The sequence below is a fragment of the Gopherus evgoodei genome, chromosome 3, assembly GCF_007399415.2.
Source record: "Gopherus evgoodei ecotype Sinaloan lineage chromosome 3, rGopEvg1_v1.p, whole genome shotgun sequence".
Classification (NCBI taxonomy): domain Eukaryota; kingdom Metazoa; phylum Chordata; order Testudines; family Testudinidae; genus Gopherus; species Gopherus evgoodei.
The window spans coordinates 143,534,892-143,551,190 of NC_044324.1; the positions used below are offsets into that span (position 1 = coordinate 143,534,892).

General features: G+C 37.2%; 1 protein-coding gene across 9 annotated transcripts in view; it reads right to left on the reverse strand.

The window, feature by feature from the left end:
• SIPA1L2 (signal induced proliferation associated 1 like 2) overlaps positions 1-16,299 on the reverse strand; it is a 250,453-nt gene that overhangs the window by 47,729 nt on the left and 186,425 nt on the right. For all 9 annotated transcript variants that reach the window (XM_030556901.1, XM_030556900.1, XM_030556899.1 and 6 more), the window contains 4 exons: positions 6,226-6,483; positions 2,958-3,041; positions 1,218-1,318; positions 566-669 (listed from right to left, as the gene is read on the reverse strand). In XM_030556901.1, the coding sequence (XP_030412761.1) occupies positions 566-669; positions 1,218-1,318; positions 2,958-3,041; positions 6,226-6,483 (547 nt within the window). The remainder of the gene's footprint in view (positions 1-565; positions 670-1,217; positions 1,319-2,957; positions 3,042-6,225; positions 6,484-16,299) is intronic.

The window sequence follows — 16,299 nt, forward strand, 5'->3', positions numbered from 1 at the left end:
AGCCCTTATTTGCCAGTTCTGATATTTCAATCCAGCTGGAAATCATTAAAAAACAAACAAACAGGCCACCACTTTCACACCCACAATTAAAAAGGCACAAAAAGATAACATTTAACTAGATACAGTCTTTCGAGGTAGAACCTTTGCCCAAATAAGAAGAAAACTGATTGCTGACAATTATAGTACATATGTATTTCATACAACATGTCAAGAAATTGCATGCATGAATGTAACATGCACAATGGGAGGTGCTCCTAAGACTGAGCAAACCAATGTAAATGAAGCTCTTATTAGATCCCAGAGTGATGCTTACATTACTAAGGATTTTATCCCTGCAATGTCCCAGAAACCAGAACATGACCTTTTTAATGTACTTAGTTTGAGAATACTGAATCCAGGCCTGAATCAGAGACTCTTGCATAGCTATACATAATATTATTAGCCTCTCAAACACCAAACTGTACTTCAGGAATTACTAAAATGTATTTTAAACATTTAAGATTCTTGCACGTATCTTTTCAGACCCAAATTTTTAACAGTAGAAGAGAAGTTTGAAAAGACTTACATGAGAAAGTTTGCTTGGCGAATCCTTGACATTGCCTTCTTTTGGTAAAGCCCGGTCTTTGTAGGAACTCAGGACTTTGGTGGATGGCGAATGCCACTTCGTTTCTGCCATAAATAATTGTGTTTTAATTTCTCATTTCTAAAAGGATGAACATACTGCACAAAGAAAAAAGCACAGAGCTCAGTGCTTTAAGCATCAGGTTTGAGACAACTAAACCTCGTGGAATCACAGGTTCAAACCTTGGCAGAATTTCCTAACCCTTTTGTTGTTCCACAATAATTGAAGAGTTCTATGCAGTCCACTCTGTGTGAGGCTTTTGAATGAGACCTTAGAAATCAAAGTGTTTGTTCTGAGCCTACTTCAAATATTCCAAGGCACTTCCTATAAAAGAGTAAGAATTTGCCTCAAGTGTTCTTTGGCCAAAATCTATCCTATTCTGACTGTTATACTGCTTGTTTAATTTCCTCTTACCACCTCAGGAGGTGGCTGCTTTTCACTGATGCTGCATTAGTTTTGAAGCATTTTAGGATCCTTTGGGATGAAAGGCTCTATATAAATGGAAATTAGGATTATCATCAGAACCAGTAGTTAACTTTACTTGTATACCCTAGGAAGATTATTTACTTTTAATATATGGTATTATTATTATTACCAGCAAATCTGGATCCTTCCAAAGTTTCCTCTCGTTCTCTGCCTCCTTCACACTCCAGTGGACCTGAACCTTGGTGTTCATGAAGTAAAGGGGATTGGCACCTTGTAACATAAGCAGACAATCAAGTTGTTTCTTTCTTAACTACAAAACTGATTATCCCACAAGAAACTTTCCAATGTAAAAATCTTTGTAGGTCATTAACTGTAAACAATCATCACCACCCAGCAAGCAAATAGCATTGGGAAACTTGTTACTTTAAGTAAATATATCTAAGTGTAAGTTTCTTGCCAGAACACTATTTATGATTAATTATAAACAAACATAAACAACAATGCTAGATTAAAAACATGTACATTTTTGAGGCCAAACATTCAAAGCCCCATACAATGGATGGACCATGAAAATGCATCAACTAGCTGTCCCATGGACGAGTTCCCACTTCCATGCACACAAATATTTGACAGTATGTGCAAATTCAGGATTCTACTAATGAAATAGGTGCACAACATAGTTTGCATCTACTGAACAGAGGTTTGAAAGTTTGCCGTTTATTCAAAATTGGAATTGATGCCTCTACACACTTCAGTACTAAATCCATTACTTGAAACATTTCCACTTTCACAGATGTCAGGCCCTCTTAATTTGAAATTCCTTGAGCAGGTTCCAAGACACTACACATATCTGCTACATGGGATATTTTACACATAAACATGTCAAGGCAATATTCTGCTGATAACAGACAAGAAAATTATTTCAGTGTCCATATTTTATTATAAAAATAACGTAATTAACTCTGAGTAGCAGGTCTCAAGCGTTTTTAAATTAGGCAGCTTATATATTTCTGCATCTCAATATTTAACAGCAAAAATGTTACCAAGCAGTAGATTCATGCAACCAAAGTGCTACATTCATGGTAATGAAGAACAGATTTCACATAGAAAATATGTAGCAGAACTGAGTTAGTTAAATGTTTAGGGTCACCAAAAAGTTAACATATTTTTTGTGAAGGGGTTCCTATTCACTAACAGCTCAATTGTGAATCCTTCTCTGCAGGGAAGTAAGGGGAAGTAACAAGCCCCATTACACTCATGTGAAAGAACTACCCATATTGCTGGAGCCGCCCAGGGAAAGAGACCAGCTGCCGCTGGGATACCACTCAGCCCCGCAAGAAAGTGGAGAGGAAGCAGATGTCACTGGAGCAAATGCAGAGGGAGAAATCATTTGCACCAGCAAAAGGACTGGCACAGAATATTACCCCCACTAAAGCAAAGGGGAAGTAGAAACCAGACTGGAACTGAGTCACAATCTGGTTCCTGCACTTAGGCTGTCCTAATCCAACACTAAAGCAATTACTAGTTTGGTTCCCAAACTGTATTTGCATACAGATTGCATGAGAGATCTGTAACTCCCTGCTTCCTATTTACTTAGGGAAGTATCTTATCACAAGCACTTCTCCTAGTCCTCATTAATTTGCAAGGATCTCAATTTGTGGGTAGAAATTCACAAGTTTTCCACACTAGTTTGAGGACCAAATCCTGAACTCAATTACAGCGGTGCAAATCTGGATAACCACCACTGATTTACATTGAGGTATCTCAGATCAGACTAGGGCTGTGATGCCCCCTATTTAAACTACATTTCCATTGCAAATGGGACTATTTAATATTTAGCTTGTACATAAACTCTGTTTCATAAAGAATTATTTATGGGAGTTGCAGTGAGATATAAAATCACCAGTACCCGTCATATCCCACTTGCTGTCTCCACTGGCTACTCCCGCTGGGTCCTGGGTCACTGGAGGAGGACTGGTTGCTCGGTGAACTTCTGTAATGTTGACTAGAATCATTAACAGTGCACTGAGGTATTTGTGGAGTTTCAACATCTTTAATTGGACTGTTATTTATTTTACAAATAAATTCATTTTTACAATTAAAAATGAGGCATACAGATTGCAGTTTGAATACTTCAAATATATTCCTATTGGGATTTTACAGTTAGACTTATTTCCTACAATTCATGTCATTTAAGAATTTTAGAAAATAATATTTCCCAGTTTGTTACTGGCAGGATATTTCCATATGAAAATCTTAAAAAGACACCATGAAACACAAAAGCAGAGGACAGACTAGGTTTTAACAGACTAATGGCCAAATCCCACTCTCCTTACTGATATAAGTAGCCTCATTCCAACAAATAGATCTACTTGCATGAGTAAGCAAAGCAAGACTTTGCTCAGTTTTGAATATGGGAAACTCCCACAATGAAAACAAGTGCCTTCCCACCCAGAAACAATTGTTAACATACTATGATATACCAGAAAGGATAAGGGTTTTGATTACACTCTGGTATGCATAATATCAGTACCTTCATCCAACTGACAACTAGGTCATCCTTCATATACATTATGTGGGTAATATGAAAGCATTTTAAAGGGAAATTTTATTATTATATTTTTAAAGATCATCATGTCTCACATTGCTAACTGTCTCTCTGACAAAAAAATCTTGTATTTCCAGCTATTTGAAATATAATCTCCAAATTCTTCCTTAAACTGTTCTGTTTCACCTTGCTTCTCATTGCCAATTTACAACCTCACAACTTCATAATCTTGACTCCTCATCCTTCTTTCCTTTCCCATTTCCTTCATGTATCTAGTTTCTAACTTTGGTAATTTCTTCCTTTTTAATCTCTAAAATTCACCCTTCTCCTTGTTCCTGGTGTTATATAATTCACATTTCTTAACCTTGTTATCTCCCATATTACTGTAAACTTCCTGTCTCATCTCACTGCCCTTCCTAGCCTCAACTCCTCTCCAAACTGTCTGAAATGTTGCTTCTAAAGTAATCTCCTATTTCCTAGAAACTTTCTATTGGCTTCGTAGTCTGACCACAGTAAATCTGAGTTTCTCATCCTCACGGACAAGGTCCTATATAATACCTCTCCTATTTTTCATTACTCAGTATCTAAGTCCGTAGGCTAGTTCCAAACCCTTTTTTATTCATCTTCCCACCTCCCTACTTCATGGATTCTACCAGGCTGCTTCTCATGTCTGAAGAGTCCTCATCCATTAGGCACCATCTCTCTTCTCTATATCCCTTTTCAAAACCTCACCTCCGCAAGCAAATTGTTTTCCCTTGTTGTTATCATTAATCTCCGCACCCTGTCTCTCTTGAACTGCTTTCCAATGTTTTGTCTTTGTTAAACTTGTCCTATTTCTATTATATAGTAAGCTTTTCAGGGCAAGCAATGGCTCACTATATTTAAGGCCTCAGTCCTGCATGTGCTTCAATTAGTTATGAATGCTTATGTTTGTAATGTGCTGTGGACATTAATAGCAAATATTTATTCAACAATTAATGAAATAGGTACTGTTTCCTAACAGAGCTTCACAAATCCAGAAAATTAGATATTCAGTACTACTGCCCCTGTAACATTGGACCTTAACAAGCAACACAAGAATGGGACAAGCAAGGTGATCTTAAGTCATCTAACATTAAGTGTGGTTAGATAAAATGCATTTTTGAAACAAGATGTAAAATATTCAAACCATTAACTCAGAACCTTCTTTCCCTAAGGACAAGTTTTAAAATGTGCATTACTATGACTAATAGTATAACTGTGCATGTTTTAAACAAAGTAAAAATGCTGTCAATTATTTCTTAAGTACAGCAATAATTTATGCTTGGGGGGTGGGGGCAGAAATTTTCAAAACCAATACATGATAAATTTTAGATTTTTATACAAGTTAGATTTCAGTCATGAGATCTGTTTTGCTTGGAGGTTAGAGAAACTGTATGGTTTAAGGGGAAAGGGCATAAAGGAGGAAAAACTCCAAATGAAGAAGAAATTAATGGGGAAAGAATTCTGTTTAAGAAGCAAATGTGTTTGTTTAATTCTCACCAAATAATGTAAAGAGTCAAATGCATTTACATAGCTTTTTTTAAAAAAAGATTTGTACCCCTTTTCAAGAAGTATAAGTAAAATGATTTATAATTATCTTTAAAATACCTCACCATAATGTAAGAGATTTGATATTTTTATAATCACAAGTTCTCTTTTGTTTAATAAACAGTGAAAAAAAGCAAAGCATAAGGACTGGTAATGAATTACAGAATCCTTTGAAACTGTGTCCATAATACAATAATGAGCTTAAATCATTCATTTTGCAAGAGACAGGTTTGTTTTTATTTATGCTTATCACTCATCTAAATAGGTTTCCATAACATCACTGATTGTGCCTCAGCTTAGAGTAAAAGTAGCCAGTCAGCTTCTGTTTCATTTGATTTGGGGTTGAAGGGGATGGTTGGTAGTCCTCATGGGATGAAGTTATGAATAGTGATGAGTGAATCACTCATTTTTCAGTTTGAAAAATCTAAAACATTTTTGAGGAGATGTGCCAACCTGAAAAGGAGGTTTTTCTTGCTGAAGTGAAAAAATGTTTTGTTTGACCAGAAACAAATTTTTTTGTGTTTCATTTTCAACTGGTTTTTACATCTTTTTGTTTTCTAAAATAAATCTAGCAAAATGTTGAAACAAAAGATTATTTCAAAATGAAAAACAAATGTTCTGAAAATGTCAAACAAAACATTTTGCTTTATTTATGTATTTTATGGGGGAGGAGAGACACAAAACTATTCACCAAATCAACCTAATTTGAGCAGGATAGCTGAATTCATGGATAGCTTTGGTCTACCAGAAACTGCATTGTTTAGTGAATAAACTATTAGTCCACAAAATTCTGCCCATCTCTAGTTATGAGTAGTACTACTGTTACACTATCACTTATCACTAAACCCAAATGTCACTTGTTTCAACTAGGATGAACTGGGGTTCACTGGGTTCACTTTGGCACTTAATCTCAAACTTAAATCCCTGTTAAAACCCAACAGAGTAATGTATGAATGATCAAAAAAGGCTTAAAAAATAACTCCATACCAAGGCCTAAAAACAGAGGTTTACAAGTGAAGCATTTAGGAAAATGATAGGAATTAAACGGAGAGTGTATTACCTTGCACCATCTGGCAGCTTTCTATCAAAGGAAGTGCTGCGAGGAATGGCTGTCTGAGCCTGCTGAAGAAGCTGCTGGCATTGCAGTCTGTCAGATGTTCCTAGGATTGGAGATGCACGAGAAAGAGGCTGCCCAGCAGGAGTTGGCACCCGATGCCAAGTAGTATTCCTTCTGAAAGGAGTTTTATACTCACATGGGGTGCCTTCGCTGTCGAGTTTATATTCCACCATGGGGAATCGGCATAGTTCTGAACAACCCCTGCAGGACAAATAACAATGCCAATAAATCTTATTGGAGGGAAAAAAAAAATCTTTCTACCATAAAAGGTATGGGTATGTTTTTCTTACAAATGCTCAAACATCCCCATATAGCATTGTCTTTTGCACACTTCAAAAAACAAACCACTTATCTGGCAAAAAAATAATTTAAACTATTCATTACTATGTGGAAACCAGTGTTTCGGATATCTGTCTTTCAAAGTGAAAGAGCAATATATAATACTAAAAGTTAATCCATGTCTTAAATTCTGCATTATACAAAATAAAATCTGAAAATGATTAAGACTGCACTGTTAAGCACTCAGAAGTCAGGAAATGCCAACATTAAGGTTGCAAATGCAGTCTTAACTCTATTCCCTTCTGTGTATGCATCACACTACAAGTCAAATTATACGATCACACATGATGTCTCAATTTATACAATATCATACAAGTTGAAAAATATTTAATGTATAGTTTTTCCTGCAACCTTATATACTATTATGTAGTTATCTGGCATGATTGATTCCTTCTCTGTGTATGCCAGGTAGAGTGTACTAAACTCATTTCTACTCATACTACAGATTAAATAAACAGAGAAACATACATATAGGCCTCAGAAGTGTGCAGAAAACAAGTCAAGTTTACTACCTCATCACATGAGTTATTTAACCTAAGAAAGGCTTTCCTGTTTCTTGAAAAGAACATGTATAGTCATCATTGCTGACTAAAGCAAAACACATTTCTTAGGGAAATCTAAGAATTTATACAAAAACGTTCTCAACTGATCAATTTTGTACAAGTACGTTATGCATCCAATTAATAAGACTGCTCACTGTGTGAAGGTACTCAGGTGCTCCAGCATTTGCTGGATCAAACACTAACAATAAGAAATATATACTATGTTCATATTCAGTCTTGCAGCAAGTATATAAAATGAAAAAAATATTATCAGATGCTAACTGCTTTATCCAAGTTTGTTGAAAAATAAATTATGGTACAGCAGTAGCAACTACATTCTCTGGATATTCCATCTTCACTGAGCATTTTCCAAACCAGGATTGCAGGGGATGAACAGCACTGTCCCTTCAATGGCTGGTCCCCAACTGCTGTGGCACTGGAACTGACAGCAGGGGAAATGTCTCTCCTGTGATCTCAATACTCCGGACTCCTGGTTCTGAGGCAGTGAGGAGGAAGCACTTTGATTAGAATGCCAAGGATTGAGCAACCAAGAGTCTATAGAGCGAGAGGGAATGTAGAGGGGTGGAAGAGGAGGAGACAAGGACTGGCTGGAAGGACAGCTGGAGCAGAAGGGTCTGTAACCACTTGAGTATGCTGAAATACATCCCAAGATTTCTGAATTTTGGCATTTCTCAATGCTGTGCCAGGGACATTCTGCGTCTGGTTGGAAGATTCAAAATCAGCCTCTGCTGTGCGCGCCTGCCCCCCACCCTCCCGGTAAATAATAATAAATAACCCACGATCACTGCCAAGTACTTTTACAAATGGACCTTTCTAGCCTCCTCTGATGCATTCTCATTAATTAGCTCATCCCAGTCTACCCGCCTTGCTTCCAAGCTCTCTATAAAAATAACTAGCAGATCATTTAACCCTTTCCTGCCCTATGGACATTCTTAGCGAGGTCTTGATTAATTTCACCTTGCTGAAACTCCTTTCATTAGCAGCTATGGTTACAGGAAGATAGCAAAAACTATGCAGAGCTGTTTCTGTGCTAGGAAAACTCATCTAAAGACTTTTTGTCTATATAGCTAAGGAGATCAATGTGCGCCTCTGTTTATAAGTCATCCTTGAAGATTCACTCACAAAAAGTGGCAAAGAACTCCATCTCATTCTCAGTACTCAGTTTAAATCCCCAGAGTTAGCTGACTTGCTAAACTTCAAGCATGCCTCTTTAGGTCTTCGACGTTGAGGTTCTTCAGTTTCTCATCTGCCAAAAAAGCAGCCTTTTTTATGACTGCATCCTATTTACACATCCTATCATCAAACTGTGTTAATATTGTGTCTAACTGGGGATTGAAAGCCTCACATTCAACAACTTTTTTGGGATCTGTTGACCTTTCATCCTTTGCAAGTTTGCCTGGCATTACTTTTCTCCTTCCTTGAACTGTATGAATATTCCTACTGTGTCAGCCTATGAAGTAGCAGAAGCAATGAACCCAGAAGCCCATAATTCTGATAAAGCATCACGAAGACCACCAAGTAAACTGTCGTTTGAATGTCACGATCTGGACTCGGCAATTTTTTACTCACAACATTCATTTTTGTTCAGTATAGTAACTAATGCCCCAAAGTTATGAGTTATTACTATTGAAGAATTGCCCAGACATCAAGCCTGTTTTAGAAAAGACAGAACAGATGGAAGTGAGAATAAAAACTTAAGGTCTAACAGCAAGATTTCTTCAGACTGTGTGAGCACACTCAGAATTGCTCCAGCCTTCTACAAGAGTGTACTACTGGTGCTGCTGAAGAGACTTCCCCTTTTCCCTGTCTGTCAATGAGTGAGTGAATAAACTAAAAATTAAATTACAGACACTCCCCGGGTTACACAAACGCGACTTACACAAATCTGCACTTACGGAAAAAGTTTTGTAAGCTAGAAATAGGAAAGGTTTTTCTGCCCACCTTTTTAATATAATTTTTGGGATATAATTATCAATATGGATTGTCATTATTGGATTAGGAATTTTGCTTATGTGAACTGTGATCTAAACTACCCCTAATTTGATTCCCTAAGATCCTGCATCCTTCCCTCACCCTCACTCCAATGAATCCTGAGTGTGAGAAGTTTTTGCTTTAAGCTGAAAACATCACTTACAAATTCAGGCTTTTCCAGATATTGATTTTACCACTTAGTTTGGTAACTTGAACACGCTCTTTCTACAATATGTACATGTCATTCTCCAGATCCTTAAACCAAAAAAGTATTTTAAATTTAGCTGCTACAACCACATTTTCATAGATTTTAAGTGCAGAAGGACCATTATGATTATCTGGTTTGCCGCATATCTAAAAACATGCTATATCACCAAATTACCGCTTTCTCAGCTAACATTAATACTTTAAGTTTTGTACAGATTTGTAGCTACTTGCCTCAACTGAAGTATATGTCCCTTCAACTAACCAATGACTATGTGATTCAAGACATTGTTTCTGTTACAGAGGTTTGTAAATAACCCTATTTCAAATCACTTTGAGATCTAATCAAGCAACTTTCATAAGTTGAATAAGGACACATTGGACTTCACATACAAAACGATACGAAGCAATGGAGTTATCCAATACTGTCCCAGTCACTTAAAAACAGGTAAATACATTGCTTAAATCAAAATATTTTTGAACATTATCCTCCTTGAAATCACAAAAAGAAAATACGTTGTTTGGTGCACTCAGATTGAATGGTATACTTTACTACTTCACAACAACCATACACAGAATGAGTACTGCAGTTTATAGAAATATAAAGGTCATAACTGCATTAACTCCATGTACTGGGGACGTGTGAAATAAACTACTAGTATGTTTCCAGCCGAATACTGACACTGCTATTTTGGATCTAGAAAATTATCCTGGCTAATTGCTGAAATTGTATATAATTTACTATTAAACATTTAGCTGGGTTGCTAATGAGTCTTTGTTTGCTACATGTTATTGCATTATTTGAAAGGTATATGTGGACATTTGTATTTAACAAAAGCGTTTGCACCTACTTTTTAAATGCAAAGACCAAAGCTAAGCCTTATGCTCCTATGAAGATATTTAAATGATGTAAAATAGAAGTAGGGAATTGCTGGAGAGTTTTCCCCCATATCATCCAACATATTGCTTTGACAGATTAAAAAAAGATCCCTGATTCAAAAAGTTAGATAGTAAATATGATCAGAAGGGAAAATACAGATGACAGAGTCAGTTTCTAGATATACACATCAGAAGCCAGAACATTTCTTCCCCTTCATAATGGCATGTAGGTTAGTACTCAGGCCTCTGAGCCAAATAGATGGACTCAAATATTTATGGATCCTCTGTTCAGAAAACATGTGTTAACCTCTAGCAATTTTAAGTTTATAAAAGTACCACCTACAGGCCTAACTGGAACAGCTAATACTCCGAGTCACCGGACAGCGCTGATTACCGCATCTTAGCACATAAAAAGCAGCAGCTGTGGTCATCTGCAGTGTTAAAATATTATTGCAAACATTTTAGTTTAATACACTTATGAAGCAGTCTGCACCAATAAATTATCAGCTTTAAAAACCATGAAGCTCTGAAACCTTTCAAGCTCCTACATGAAGGGCTTCTAAGATGCGCCTTGAAGGAGCTACATTAGGCTAACATGGTACTTAGAAGTTAAATGTGAAGCTCTTGAGAAAACGTAAAAGGCTTTTATATATTATGATTAAGAGTCTGCTGTCTTGATAACTACATGAAAGCCTTGTCTTTTTCAATTACATTCCACCATCATAATGAGACTTACTCAGTATAGCTGTTGTACTTTGGATCACAATTAAATTGGGCTCTACAACTAAATCTTATGAAAATACAACTGTTGTATCATACTCAAAATGCTCAATTTCCAGCTCCTTAAATTCTCAGAACCAAATGGATTTGCCAGCAGTCTCAGCTGATCTACAGTTTGACTCTTGCCTCCTTGTTCTGCTTCATTTGTTTGTGTTTCCAGTCAAATTCCTCATCTTCCTTTATGAACTGTAAAACGGGGTTCATAAACTTTTTTCACCTTAGCAAGTGAGTATGTCCACAAAAATATTTGAAGCAACATATGGAGGCAACCATGCGCTTGATGGAACTTGCAGAATGGTGAAAGGAAGCATTATTCAAATTTTACAGGTGGGAAAATGAATGAAGACACTAATGGACATTCTCAAGGTTACAAAGGAAGATCATGGCAGAACTGGGACTGCACCTGTATCCTCCAAATCCCTGTCAAGTGCCTTCACCACAGACTATCCTCTTGATTCAAAGAAACCGTTGTGTTTTGGCCAGACAGCCAAACAAATTCCAGTAAATAAAGAGCAGGCATAGACATGGTCAGAAATAGCTTCCAGATTTTATTGATGAACATGCATGTTTTATCTGATTTCAAGCAGGGCCACAGAAAGCATGCAAACATCTTCCTCAGAGGGCATAGTTCAAAGCCCATTGAAGTAAATGCAAATACTCCCGCTGACTTCAATGGGCTTTGGATCAAGCCTAGAGATTCTATCTGGACAATATTGGCCAAACAATGAAGGTCAATCCATGTTATTATAACTTAGTCCCCACAGCCTTCCAGAAATCTACTAACATTAACCGCATACTGTCAAAAATCAACAAACTGATGAAAATATTAGTTAAAATAATGTATAGCATCATAAATGTACAATGATGTTGCTAGTAACCTCTGATAATGAAGCTGCCTCCAGCACTACCAGTTCTACCAGTACAAGTGATAAGCACTCATGGCATGAGATGTGAAGAGCTGAAGTTGACAATGTGCTCTTATTAAGTAAGATCTTCATTTTTAGTTTAAAAGGAAAGCTTTGGGCTGCTGAGCCCACAAGAAGTTGGAAGCTTCTTAAATGCCATTGGAGATGCAATGCTGTATGTGAGAGACGAAGGATGGGGAAACAGTACATGCACTGGATAAAGCGGATGACCAGGACATCAAAAAACAAAAAAGTACAACCTGATTGGCACACCTGTGTGATCAGTGAAGCAGTATCAAACCTGCAGTTTGCGCTAATGAGAACAGGACCACAGAACCAGAACAAGACATTTCCAAGTCCCAAAGAATACAAAAAGAACCATACACAAAAGATGACATGATACAATGTTTATGGGGAAGGTAAAGGATCAGAAGGAAGGAAAAATCCGGGGGGAGGGGCGGAGGGGAGGAGAGAGAGAAAAAGGAAAAGTCATACCACAGCTGTAAACCTAGGAAAAGGGAATGATATAGTCAAGTTAATAATGAAAGGGAGGAACAAAGTTGGGGAATGATATCAGGATGAAAGAGAAGATATCTAGTGCTGGAAGTTTAAAATGATGATGGAACATGCAAGTGATGTCAAAGACATCTGGAGATGCAAGATCTGGAGGAGGAAGACAGGTCAGAGAGATTTAGGAATCATTCATATAGAACTAGTAGTTGAAGCCATTTTTCACAAATAATTCAATACCAATCAAGTCTGAAATGCAAAGTCAGCTACAAAAAATCTGCTCTCATATGAACACATAATTCAATCATTATTATTATTTACATTTTACTTCTGCTGACATATCAGATCAATTAAACTGATTTGTACAAAACTTCTAGTGGAGGGCATAATTTGAGATCATCATCAGACTTATCAAAAGGAAATGCTTAAAAAATTTAGATAAGGTTGACAGATCAATTACATACAAGTTTTTGGCAATTTTCTCTGCTCAATAATAAATGTACATACGTGCTTATGCAGCCTGTAATTACAGTGCTGGATAGAAACTGGAAGAAAAATGAGGACACATTCAACTTTAGGGTTAAATGAAAACATAACTGAGTTTCATACCATTGACGGTGCAAAGAAACACAAATTTTCTTGCTGTCTCCTGAGAATAACCCTGAAATTCTGGGAGCAATATATTTTGGAAAACAAAAAAGCTTGCTACAAGGCATTAAGAATGCAATGATTAGAAAATATCAAACAAAGAAAAGCAACCACATTAGAGCTTTCTGAGTCCCAAGCATTCATTTTAATGTAAAAATATAAGCTTTGGAATTTTGACAAATAGCAGGGTTACTGCCTGAAAAGTGATTATTTATTATACTTCCCAAGTGTGCCATCTTCAACTGATGAATAATCCTTCTTTTGGGTAACAAGTTTGCTAACCTTGGTTTCACTCTGACTCCACAACAACAAAGCCAAATTCTAATTGATATGAACTAAAAATATCTTTCAAGGTCAGAAATAGTGTATTCCTAGTATCTGAGTGAGATTAGTAGGGGGAAGGAGAAGATGAGGGAACACTGGAGCAGGCAGGCACATCAATAGATTCCTCCTCCTCCTGTCCACTTGCCTGGTACTGGGGGCAGCTACATTTTTGTGTGATAGATCTTAGTGCTAGAGAGATTCCTTTGGAATATCATATCACTTTCTTCAGAGGTTAAAGACCTTGTCTATCACACTCTCCTACAGTGCCCCAAACAGACCGAGCAAGGCTCTTAGCACAGCCTCCTGTTTCAACCAGCAGGCTATTTGGGGAAGAGACATAGGCAGCCATCAACACATTCTGTAATGGGTTCCCGTATTCCAGCTTGCAGCACAGTAGCATGCAGTGATTCCTCCTTTATGTGGGACAATATGCACACAAGGGATCAGTGAACACAGTGTGCCCACTTTCCTTGAGGTTATGCTCTGAGTGTGACTCAAATTCCAAAGTTACGGAAAACTGTGTGAACATACACAGATGTTGGTGCTTACACACCAAGGTGATAGTCATCTTAGATAGACCGATCTGCTGATTTGTCACCCACTGAGAAATGGACCATATCTTCAGTAGGATGTACTTCTGGCCCTGCACTTTGAAATTTTCCTTACAGAACTTCATCCATTTTCTGCTTACATAGAGCCAAATGACAAATCAACTTTGGCCCTAATTTGGAAGGGTAAGAAATTCTCTCAAGCTTGAATAAAGTGTGGAATTTAAGTGAAGAGGAAAGATGTGTGCGGATTGGGTTGGTCAACAGAAAACAGTCTTCTGTTTCTTCACCACTGATGGATGGAGCTACTGAAACAGCAGAAGAAAGAGGAAAGCACTAGGGAATATTTAAAGACCATAATAATGGTGTGAGAAAGTACAAAACAGAAGTGTCTTAAAGTGGAAGATGCTTCCAAAACATATAGTATACGGAACATATCTTGTCAAGTTACTTTATACCTAGGAAGTCTGTGACAGAATTTAATATAACATTAGCTATTAAAAAAAATCAATGAAAACAGCAAGCTTCTGTTATATATAAAGATACGTATTGTCATAAAATCCATTGGGTTAAAGTAAGTGTATTCAGACAAGGATTCAGACAAAAAAGGCACATTCACTCCCCGAAGTTGAAATTATCTTGAGATTTTGTTTAAGATATGATTAGTATTTAGTAATCATAGGAGACTAACTTCCCAGATATAGACTGGAGGACAAGTGCTAGTAATAATAATAGTGCTCAGATTTTCCTGGATGCGATAGCTGATGGATTCCTTCACCAAGTAGCCGCTGAACCAACAAGAGGGGATGCCATTTTAGATTTGGTTTTGGTGAGTAGTCAGGACTTCACAGAAGAAATGGTTGTAGGGGACAACCTTGGTTTGAGTGATCATGAGCTAATTCAGTTCAAACTAAATGGAAGGAAAACAAATAGATCTGTGACTAGGGTTTTTAATTTCAAAAAGGCTAAATTTAAAAAATTAAGGAAATTAGTTAGGGAAGTGGATTGGACTGAAGAACCTGTGGCTCTAAAGGTGGAGGAGGCCTGGAATTACTTCAAGTCAAAGTTGCAGGAACTATCAGAAGCCTGCATCCCAAGAAAGGGAAAAAAAAAAATCAGACAGAAGATGTAGACCAAGGTGGATGAGCAAGCATCTCAGAGAGCTGATTAAGAAAAAGCAGAAAGCCTACAAGGAGTGGAAGATGGGAGAGATTAGCAAGGAAAGCTACCTTACTGAGGTCAGAACATGTAGGGATAAAGTGAGAAAGGCCAAAAGCCATGTAGAGTTGGACCTTGCAAAAGGAATTTAAACCAATGGTAAAAGGTTTTATAGCCATATAAATAAGAAGAAAAACAAACAAAGAAGTGGGACCACTAAACACTGAGGATGGAGTGGAGGTTAAGGATAATCTAGGCATGGCTCAATTTCTAAACAAATACTTTGCTTCAGTCTTTAGTGAGGAGCTTAGGGATAATGGCAGGATGACAAATGGGAATGAGGATATGGAGGTAGATATTACCAAACTCGAACAGCTTAATGGGACTAAATCGGGGGGCCCAGATAATCTTCATCCAAGAATATTAAAGGTATTGGCATATGAAATTGCAAGCCCGTTAGCAAGAATTTTTAATGAACCTGTAAACTTGGGGTTGTACCATATGACTGAAGAATTGCTAATATAGTTCCTATTTTTAAGAAAGGGAAAAAAAGTGATCTGGGTAACTACAGGCCAGTTAGTTTGACATCTGTAGTATGCGAGGTCTTGGAAAAAATTTTGAAGGAGAAAGTAGTTAAGGACATTGAGGTCAATGGTAATTGGGAGAAAATACAACATGGTTTTACAAAAGGTAGGTCATGCCAAACCAACCTGATCTCCTTCTTTGAAACAGTAACAGATTTTTTAGATAAACGCAGTGGATCTAATTTACCTTGATTTCAGTGAGGCATCTGATACGGTCCCACGGGGGAATTAGTTAAATTGGAAAAGATGGGGATCCATATGAAAATTGAAAGGTGGATAAGGAACTGGTTAAAGGAGAGACTACAGCGGGTCGTACTGAAAGGTGAACTGTCAGGCTGGACGGAGGTTACTAGTGGAGTTCCTCAGGGATTGGTTTTGGGACCAATCTTTTTATTACTGACCTTGGCACAAAAAGTGGGAGTGTGCTAATAAAGTTTGCGGATGACGCAAAAATGGGAGGTATTGCCAATATGCAGAAGGACCAGGATATCATACAGAAAGATCTGAATGACCTTGTAAACTGGAGTAATAGTAATAGGATGAAATTTAATAGTAAAAAGTGCAAGATCATGCATTTAGGAATTAATAACAAGAACTTTTGTTA